Genomic DNA, 10,520 nt, shown 5'->3' on the forward strand with positions numbered 1-10,520 from the left:
TTGGCCAAAAATGGGGTGGTCCGGCCACCCCATTTTGGCCAAGGGGTGGCTGGAACCACCCCAGTTTTCTCCTGCTTTTTTTATTTTTATTTTTATTTTTTTTAAAGCTTTTTTTTTAAAAAAAAAAAAAAATTAAGATGAAAAAGTCAGCCACGTGTCAGTTGGCATTGTAACTGGAATAATGCCGTTCCAGCTACAGTGCCAGCCCCGGCTCTTGCCAAATATAACTTAAGAGATGGTCAAATCAGACAACTCCTTCCTGTGCATTTAAGGAGAGTCAATTTTGTTCAAGTTGGACGGCTACAATTGCCATTGGGTGCCTGAATTGGCAAAGCTACATAGACCCTATGTGGGTAAGAGTCACCTCATAATTATGACAGAAATATAATGCATTGACTGAGAAAAACCTCAAAATGGCCTCCACTAATTGGTCAAGGTTGGAGTTGAAGGAACTATATATTTATAAGACTCTCACATGGACATGGTAATTGGGTGCCCATTAGGTGCTAGAATTGGCAAAGCTACATAGAGCCTATGTGGGTAAGAGTCACCTCATAATTATGACAGAAATATACTGCACTGACAGAGAAAAACCTCAAAACGGCCTTCACTAATTGGTCAAGGTTGGAGTTGAAGGAATATATATATAAGACTCTCACATGGACATGGTAACGATTTGTTGGATTCTTGTTTCCACAGCTGCTGCCATTTTCCCTTAAAAAACTTAGACATCCACGTACTTTTACCAAAATATCCCATGAAGACCACATAAATTGTCAACAAATTAAGTTAAAAGGAATCTTTCGATCCAATATCTAAAAAGTGATATATATATATATAATTTTTTTATTAATTTCATTTAAAAAGTGTGTAAAAAACATATGTTATTAGAAAAATATGTAATTTTCACTAGTAATGATATACATGACCTATTTATCCCTCAAAGTTTATGCGGCGTGATCTTTCATAGTATTTGGTATTTAGAGATTAGTTTTTTGGTTTAGAAACCATGCCACATAGGCTTTTGAAGAGATTGAGGATGATGAATAAAATTACTCACTTGTAAAATATACATATTACTTTTAGAGATTGAATTAAAATAATTTTTCTTCAACATAATTTATTAGAAATTTTCTTTCCTTTCCAAAATACCTACTCGACTTAAAGCTGAATAACCCAAAAAAATATGTTTGTTGGTCCCATCTAAACATAATAAATACCAATCTCGTCAAAGTTATATATATATATATATATATATATATAATAGAGAATATAACAAAGTTTACGTTAATATTTCAAGCTTGTAATTTTTAATGCTCTAAAAACATAAACGAAAGTCTACATATCCCTTCAAACTATCACCCAATTTATAATGTCTTTTATAAACTTTTAATTGTAACAATGTCTCTCTAAACTATCAAAATATTGTCAATGTCCCTCCCAAAGTTAGCAAAAGATAAAAATGCCCTTATATATTTATTAATAGGACAAAAATACCCCTAAAAATTTGAAAAAAAAAAATTATTTAAAAAAATTAAATTTTTTTAAAAAAGGAATTTTAATAACAAAAACGATTTTTTTTTTTAAAAAAAAAATTATATTTTCAATATTTTTTGTTTTTTTGTTTTGAAAATTCATAGGGAAAAATAAGCGAGTGGCATGGCCAACGAACAAAAAAAAAAAAAAAAAAAGAAGAAGAAAAGAAGAAGAAGAAGAATATGAGGATGAAAGCAAAGGATGTGGCTGATCTCACCGAGGAGATGTAGAAGAAAAGTCGAGAGTTTTCGGGAGCTTGACTTTACGTGTATTAAGACAAGTTACTTGTTTGACTATAGTGCTTTGTTGTTGTTTCGCATGCTCCACAGATTTTATCATTCTATAAATTTTACTAGTACTACCAATTAATGATAATTGTAGTAAAAAGAGGTCAATTAGTAAGCAATAGAAGCCTTTAATTGCCCCATTTTTCCGACGAATCCGCCACTTCATTGAAATCTCTGATACATATCCATGGCATTGTAGAAAGGCGAGCAAGATACTTAATTAGTTCCCACGCTTCAAATCTTTTTGATGGTTCCGGGTGTCCGTAAAAACCCGTGAATTGCCACTCTTTCGACTCATCAAGTGTTGTCACCAAACCTCCTATATGGCGTTGGCTGAAATTTTTTATATTAACCGACACCTTGTCCCCCCAAAAGAGAGCCATACCGCCGCTCTTCCCCAAACAGTCAACGACAAACATATTTTCAAAATTGAGTTTACAACGAATTACCTCCATTTTGTTGCAATACAATTTGGTCTCCATAAGGAAGACCATAGCGGGCCGCTTTTGCTTCACCAACCGGCAAAGTTCTCAAACTGTTCGAGGGTTTCCAAGCCCTCGACAGTTCCAACTAATGATCTTCATTGTGGTCGGCGGGGCTGTTCAATAGCCTCCGCCATCCCCGATCCATTTTGTGTTACCTCCAAACAAGTTGTTGTTTTCCCGCTCTGTATATCCCCTCGTGGTTTGAGATCACCATGAACATCCCTTTTGTGTTTTGGGCTGTTGTTATTCTTGCTAAAGTCCTCTGCATCAATAGCATCACCAAGTTTACGTTTCCAGGAGACTGTATCAGACACAATAACCCCCTTATCCTTCTTTTTTCCCCCACGTTTCCCCTGCATGGTTTTTTCAATCTCAGAAAAAATCGGGCCTTGGAAAGTCTGCGAGTTCACTGGGCTGCTTATAATTCCACATGGGCCCATAAAAAATTGTTCAACCAGTCCAGGAACAGTCCTGCTACCCACGTGTCCTGGAGAATCATGCAAAGAGAGCTTACGTGCCTCCTCATCCCATTTTCCTTTTTTGGTGGCCCGTATGTCTTGAAATTCTGCCCGCAAATCCTCCCCCAGTGATGCATGATATTCAAATTCGCGCTTATTTCCTTGTGGGTATCAATTCCTTTGTAATCGTTGTCCTTCGCGTATCTTTCCATTAAGAGACCCGTGATTAATGCCACCTCCTCTGCCCTTGCTGGTTTGGGATCTAGGGTTAACATTCTCCCTGGAAAATTCAGTGCCGGCGCCGCGTCCTTCCTCCCCGTTGGGGTCTGCTACATGTGGGTCGTCTGATTGCTGGTAGCCTCTCTCCCAGTTTTTCTCATGATCACCCCGCCTTGCATTCCCTTGACTGCTCTGTCCCCTTGGAACATTTCTCCCTTGGTTTCTGTCGGGCAGTCTGGTTGGAGAGGCAGCCCGCAACCATGGGCCATATTCCTGTTCTTGCTGGCGGAATGAACTTCGGCGAGTACAGTCTGCCTTACCATGGATGATGACCCCACAGTTGTAGCAAAACCTTTTCGGTAAACACTCATATTGGAAAGATATCCACCTGACTGCTCCTTGGATTTTAATCTTCCGTCCTCTGGGGAGGGGTTTTGTGAGAACAAGAAGAATCTTAACACGTAGGGATTCGCCCCACCCAATACCATCTCCATCCGTATCAATGGCTTCCACCACTCCTACCGAGGCTCCAATCATTTGGCCTATCTCACGCCCCATACAGGCTAGAGGTAAATTTTCTATCCGGACCCAGAAAGCTGCATGGTCGAACGTGAATTCAGAGGGAGTAAAGGTGCCATCAAAATCTTCAATTAAAAACAAACTCCCTTCAAACACCCAAGGGGTACCAGCCAAGACCCGTTCCTTGTCTTCGTTGCTAGTAAAATCAATTAGGAAGAGATTGTCTCCGAGAACTTTGAAAGATAGACCACCCACAAGTTTCCACCAGCGTGACAGTGATTCCTTGACTATCTCTTTGCTAACCAATCTGTCCGTCAACAGTTTACCCACAATGCATGCTTTGCCCCGTGATGCCAATTCCTGGAACTTTTCTCCCGGAATTTCCAGCTCCAATTCTTCATCTTCCGTGAGGGTGAACTTTTCCAAAAGTTTGGGAAGGTCTTCCTCCATACTTTGGTAGATAACAAAGAAAAAGAAAACAAAAACAATGTACTTTCACAGATTCAAATCTGGAAAAACGTTCCCTTCGTCTCTAGAAAAAGCTAGAGAGAAAACTCATCGTTCCTCTTCAGTCTTCACCAATCGTCCACTCGAAATCTCTTATGCCGAAAACATATATATTGTATATAATATTCTAGTTGCCTTGACATGGCGTACAAAAAAAAAAAAAAAAGATTTGTAAAAGTAAGGCTGTTGAAAAATAGTTATTACTATTAGTTATTTGTAAAAGTAAAATAAAGCGAGAAGTCAGATGTTAGCCTTCCGACAAGCCTTAGAGTATGGCAACCTTACTGATTTGGGCTATGTGGGCCCTAAATTTACTTGGAGCAATTGTTGGGAGGGACATGATTTTACTAAGGAGCGTTTGGATAGGGGCGTGGCAAACCCCGAATGGAGAAGTTTATATCCAGAAGCAGACGTTTGGGTGGACGTGACCACCTGCTCGGATCATTTCCCGCTGACTCTTGCATTATTGGGAAAAAAATTGAGGGGCAATGCAGGAAAAAGGTTCCGTTATGAGGCGAGTTGGAGCCTTGATGAGGGATATGAAGAGGTGATACAAGGTTCTTGGCGTCACTCTAGCCTCGGCACTTGGGGGGATATTGGAGAAAATTTGAGACGTTGCCAAGCGGGTCTCTTGCGATGGCAGCAAGGTCATCATGGGAACTTGCAAGGAAACATCAATAAACTCCAAAAACAGCTAAGCAGGTTGCAAGGGGAAGAAGGCAATGGAATGGGTCCTCAGCTTAATTCGACAAAAGCTGAATTGCAACTCCTCATGGACAAGCAAGGTCTTCGTTGCTAGTAAAATCAATTAGGAAAAGATTGTCTCCGAGAACTTTGAAAGATAGACCACCCACAAGTTTCCACCAGCGTGACAGTGATTCCTTGACTATCTCTTTGCTAACCAATCTGTCCGTCAACAGTTTACCCACAATGCATGCTTTGCCCCGTGATGCCAATTCCTGGAACTTTTCTCCCGGAATTTCCAGCTCCAATTCTTCATCTTCCGTGAGGGTGAACTTTTCCAAAAGTTTGGGAAGGTCTTCCTCCATACTTTGGTAGATAACAAAGAAAAAGAAAACAAAAACAGTGTACTTTCACAGATTCAAATATGGAAAAACGTTCCCTTCGTCTCTAGAAAAAGCTAGAGAGAAAACTCATCGTTCCTCTTCAGTCTTCACCAATCGTCCACTCGAAATCTCTTATGCCGAAAACATATATATTGTATATAATATTCTAGTTGCCTTGACATGGCGTACAAAAAAAAAAAAAAAAGATTTGTAAAAGTAAGGCTGTTGGAAAATAGTTATTACTATTAGTTATTTGTAAAAGTAAAATAAAGCGAGAAGTCAGATGTTAGCCTTCCGACAAGCCTTAGAGTATGGCAACCTTACTGATTTGGGCTATGTGGGCCCTAAATTTACTTGGAGCAATTGTTGGGAGGGACATGATTTTACTAAGGAGCGTTTGGATAGGGGCGTGGCAAACCCCGAATGGAGAAGTTTATATCCAGAAGCAGAAATTTGGGTGGACGTGACCACCTGCTCGGATCATTTCCCGCTGACTCTTGCATTATCGGGAAAAAAATTGAGGGGCAATGCAGGAAAAAGGTTCCATTATGAGGCGAGTTGGAGCCTTGATGAGGGATATGAAGAGGTGATACAAGGTTCTTGGCGTCACTCTAGCCTCGGCACTTGGGGGGATATTGGAGAAAATTTGAGACGTTGCCAAGCGGGTCTCTTGCGATGGCAGCAAGGTCAGCATGGGAACCTGCAAGGAAACATCAATAAACTCCAAAAACAGCTAAGCAGGTTGCAAGGGGAAGAAGGCAATGGAATGGGTCCTCAGCTTAATTCTACAAAAGCTGAATTGCAACTCCTCATGGACAAGCAAGGTCTTTGTTGCTAGTAAAATCAATTAGGAAAAGATTGTCTCCGAGAACTTTGAAAGATAGACCACCCACAAGTTTCCACCAGCGTGACAGTGATTCCTTGACTATCTCTTTGCTAACCAATCTGTCCGTCAACAGTTTACCCACAATGCATGCTTTGCCCCGTGATGCCAATTCCTGGAACTTTTCTCCCGGAATTTCCAGCTCCAATTCTTCATCTTCCGTGAGGGTGAACTTTTCCAAAAGTTTGGGAAGGTCTTCCTCCATACTTTGGTAGATAACAAAGAAAAAGAAAACAAAAACAGTGTACTTTCACAGATTCAAATATGAAAAAACGTTCCCTTCGTCTCTAGAAAAAGCTAGAGAGAAAACTCATCGTTCCTCTTCAGTCTTCACCAATCGTCCACTCGAAATCTCTTATGCCGAAAACATATATATTGTATATAATATTCTAGTTGCCTTGACATGGCGTACAAAAAAAAAAAAAAAGATTTGTAAAAGTAAGGCTGTTGAAAAATAATTATTAGTATTAGTTATTTGTAAAAGTAAAATAAAGCGAGAAGTCAGATGTTAGCCTTCCGACAAGCCTTAGAGTATGGCAACCTTACTGATTTGGGCTATGTGGGCCCTAAATTTACTTGGAGCAATTGTCGGGAGGGACATGATTTTACTAAGGAGCGTTTGGATAGGGGCGTGGCAAACCCCGAATGGAGAAGTTTATATCCAAAAGCAGAAGTTTGGGTGGACGTGACCACCTGCTCGGATCATTTCCCGCTGACTCTTGCATTATCGGGAAAAAAATTGAGGGGCAGTGCAGGAAAAAAGTTCCGTTATGAGGCGAGTTGGAGCCTTGATGAGGGATATGAAGAGGTGATACAAGGTTCTTGGCGTCACTCTAGCCTCGGCACTTGGGGGGATATTGGAGAAAATTTGAGACGTTGCCAAGCGGGTCTCTTGCGATGGCAGCAAGGTCATCATGGGAACTTGCAAGGAAACATCAATAAACTCCAAAAACAGCTAAGCAGGTTGCAAGGGGAAGAAGGCAATGGAATGGGTCCTCAGCTTAATTCGACAAAAGCTGAATTGCAACTCCTCATGGACAAGCAAGGTCTTCGTTGCTAGTAAAATCAATTAGGAAAAGATTGTCTCCGAGAACTTTGAAAGATAGACCACCCACAAGTTTCCACCAGCGTGACAGTGATTCCTTGACTATCTCTTTGCTAACCAATCTGTCCGTCAACAGTTTACCCACAATGCATGCTTTGCCCCGTGATGCCAATTCCTGGAACTTTTCTCCCGGAATTTCCAGCTCCAATTCTTCATCTTCCGTGAGGGTGAACTTTTTCAAAAGTTTGGGAAGGTCTTCCTCCATACTTTGGTAGATAACAAAGAAAAAGAAAACAAAAACAGTGTACTTTCACAGATTCAAATCTAGAAAAACGTTCCCTTCGTCTCTAGAAAAAGCTAGAGAGAAAACTCATCGTTCCTCTTCAGTCTTCACCAATCGTCCACTCGAAATCTTTTATGCCGAAAACATATATATTGTATATAATATTCTAGTTGCCTTGACATGGCGTACAAAAAAAAAAAAAAAAGATTTGTAAAAGTAAGGCTGTTGAAAAATAGTTATTACTATTAGTTATTTGTAAAAGTAAAATAAAGCGAGAAGTCAGATGTTAGCCTTCCGACAAGCCTTAGAGTATGGCAACCTTACTGATTTGGGCTATGTGGGCCCTAAATTTACTTGGAGCAATTGTCGGGAGGGACATGATTTTACTAAGGAGCGTTTGGATAGGGGCGTGGCAAACCCCGAATGAAGAAGTTTATATCCAGAAGCAGAAGTTTGGGTGGACGTGACCACCTGCTCGGATCATTTCCCGCTGACTCTTGCATTATCGGAAAAAAAATTGAGGGGCAGTGCAGGAAAAAGGTTCCGTTATGAGGCGAGTTGGAGCCTCGATGAGGGATATGAAGAGGTGATATAAGGTTCTTGGCGTCACTCTAGCCTCGGCACTTGGGGGGATATTGGAGAAAATTTGAGACGTTGCCAAGCGGGGCTCTTGCGATGGCAGCAAGGTCAGCATGGGAACCTGCAAGGAAACATCAATAAACTCCAAAAACAGCTAAGCAGGTTGCAAGGGGAAGAAGGCAATGGAATGGGTCCTCAGCTTAATTCTACAAAAGCTGAATTGCAACTCCTCATGGACAAGCAAGATCTTATATGGAAGCAACGTGCCGAAACAGATTGGTTAAAATATGGGGATCGCAACACGAAGTACTACCATGCGTGTGCGAACTCCCGACGACAATCAAACCGGATTGTGCACATAAAAGATGGACAAGGCAGGGAATGCGAGTCTGAGGAGGAGGTAAAAAATGCTTTCATTAATTATTTTGCTGGTTTGTTCACATCAACTCATGCAGGGGATATTGAGGCTTGCCTTAACCTGATTAATAGAAGGGTGTCCGATGAAATGAATGCCGATTTGCTTAAGCCGTTTACCGGAGATGAGGTATATCGAGCTTTACTTCAAATAGCACCGTTGAAGGCACCGGGACCCGACGGGTTTACCGCTGGATTCTTCCAAAAAAATTGGGATACAATGGGAGAAGACATCAACAAAGCAATTGTGGGTATTCTTAATTCGGGTATTATGCCTCCCTCTTTAAACTCCACTAATATTGCTTTAATTCCGAAGGTGACAAGTCCTACTACTGTTAGTGAATACAGACCCATTAGTTTATGCAATGTACTGTATAAACTGATCTCGAAAGTGCTGGCCAATCGACTCAAAAAAATTCTCTATCAATTAATTTCCCCAGTTCAAAGTGCTTTTATCCCTAGGAGACTTATCACTGACAACGTGTTGGCAGCGTATGAAACTTTGCATACAATGCAATCACGTATGAAGGGAAAAAAAGGCTTTATGGCGGTGAAGCTTGATATGAGTAAGGCGTATGACCGGGTGGAATGGCACTTTCTTGAATCCATTATGAATAGATTGGGGTTCGATCATAAATGGATTCATCTTATACGGATGTGTGTGACTACGGTATCATATGTTGTTAATATTAATGGCAGCTCATATGGCCAAATTATCCCAGAGAGGGGTTTACGACAGGGTGATCCGCTCTCCCCATACCTTTTTCTCATATGCGCAGAAGCACTTAGTGCCTTATTGTTTAAAGCAAATGGCGAGGGGGTTTTGACGGGGGTCCCCACTTCTAAAAGGGGTCCCCGGTTGAGCCACCTTTTCTTTGCGGATGACAGTTTGCTATTTTGCAGGGCCACTATAGACCAATGGCATTGTCTGACGCATGTGCTAAAAATCTATGAGGATGCTTCAGGCCAACGACTGAATTGTGCCAAGACGGCCATTTATTTCAGCAAAAATACTCCTCTGGCGGATAGAGAAGCGGTTCTTACTACATCTAATATCCCAGCTGCTCAAAATTTTGATGCTTATTTGGGGCTCCCGACTATGGTAGGGAAGTCTCGCACGACAGCATTTCGAGGTATCATCGACAGAGTTTGGAAGCGTCTACAAGACTGGAAGCTGAAATTTCTTTCCCAAGCGGGTAAAGAAATACTACTCAAGGCGGTAGTCCAGGCAATCCCCTCATACTGTATGAGTGTATTCTTGCTCCCTAAAGGACTATGTCAAGAAATAAATTCACTGATGAAGAAATTTTGGTGGGGTAACCAAACTAATGGGTCTCGGGTGCATTGGATGAATTGGGAGAATATGGGTCGGTCTAAATCCTTAGGGGGGATGGGATTCCGGGACTTCCAAAGTTTCAACAAAGCCCTTTTGGCTAAGCAATGTTGGAGACTATGGCAACAACCCGATAGCCTCATTGGGCAAATTATGAAGGCCAAGTATTTTTCGACTACAAATATTCTTGAAGCAAAATTGGGTAAGCGTGTTTCTTTTGCCTGGAGGAGCATTTTTAGTTCACGAGATTTACTCAATGAAGGTTTGGTTTGGCGGGTTGGCAACGGGAAAAAAGTTCGGATTTGGAAAGACAAATGGATCCCCTCCCCTCACTTGGGCCGCATCTTATCCCCTCCTGTTGTCGTGGATGTTGATGCTAAGGTTAGTATCTTAATTGATGATGATACGAAGTGGTGGAATTTACATCTTCTTGATTCTTTGTTCCATTTTGAGGACGCTCAAACAACCAAGACTATTCCTTTGAGTAGCACCGACCAAGAAGACATACAAATATGGAGGGGCACAAAGAATGGAATTTTCACTGTGAGAAGTGCCTACCACTTGCAGCAAGACATGTTGCTTGCCCAAGCAGTGGGGAGCTCTAATGGGAATAATAGGTCAACACTTTGGAAGGACCTATGGGCGTTGCAAGTGCCAAATGCAGAATTTTTTTTTTTTTTTTGTGGCGGGCTTGCCTTGATATACTCCCTACACGGGCCAATCTTTTTAGACGAAACATTGTTGATGATCCCAAGTGCCCAATCTGTGGGCTTGAGGAGGAGACGAGGTTTCATATTCTTTGGCAGTGTCCGTCGGCCATGGACGTCTGAAGTATGAGTAGCAAAAAACTCCAGAAGAGGACTTTCCCAGGGCCTGACTTTGTTCAGGTGGTTGAGGGTGTTATG

At 41.4% G+C, this 10,520-nt stretch overlaps 1 protein-coding gene across 1 annotated transcript; it reads right to left on the bottom strand.

The window, feature by feature from the left end:
* Window positions 1–2,403: 2,403 nt before the first annotated feature.
* LOC132169129 (uncharacterized) lies at window positions 2,404–3,954 on the bottom strand. The gene is made up of 2 exons (XM_059580211.1): window positions 3,003–3,954; window positions 2,404–2,873 (listed from the first exon to the last, which is right to left on the bottom strand). Exons 1-2 carry the CDS (start codon window positions 3,952–3,954, stop codon window positions 2,404–2,406), a joined length of 1,422 nt encoding a protein of 473 aa, XP_059436194.1.
* Window positions 3,955–10,520: the final 6,566 nt, after the last annotated feature.

The sequence above is a fragment of the Corylus avellana genome, chromosome ca2 (assembly GCF_901000735.1).
Source record: "Corylus avellana chromosome ca2, CavTom2PMs-1.0".
Lineage (NCBI taxonomy): Eukaryota > Viridiplantae > Streptophyta > Magnoliopsida > Fagales > Betulaceae > Corylus > Corylus avellana.

Bases quoted from the DNA above. Each gene is read 5' to 3' on its own strand.
- LOC132169129 (XM_059580211.1), bottom strand. From the start codon at position 3,954: ATGGAGGAAGACCTTCCCAAACTTTTGGAAAAGTTCACCCTCACGGAA. The intron at 2,874-3,002 runs GTGGCATTAATC...ATTTGCGGGCAG, and splicing joins AACCAGCAAGGGCAGAGGAG to AATTTCAAGACATACGGGCC.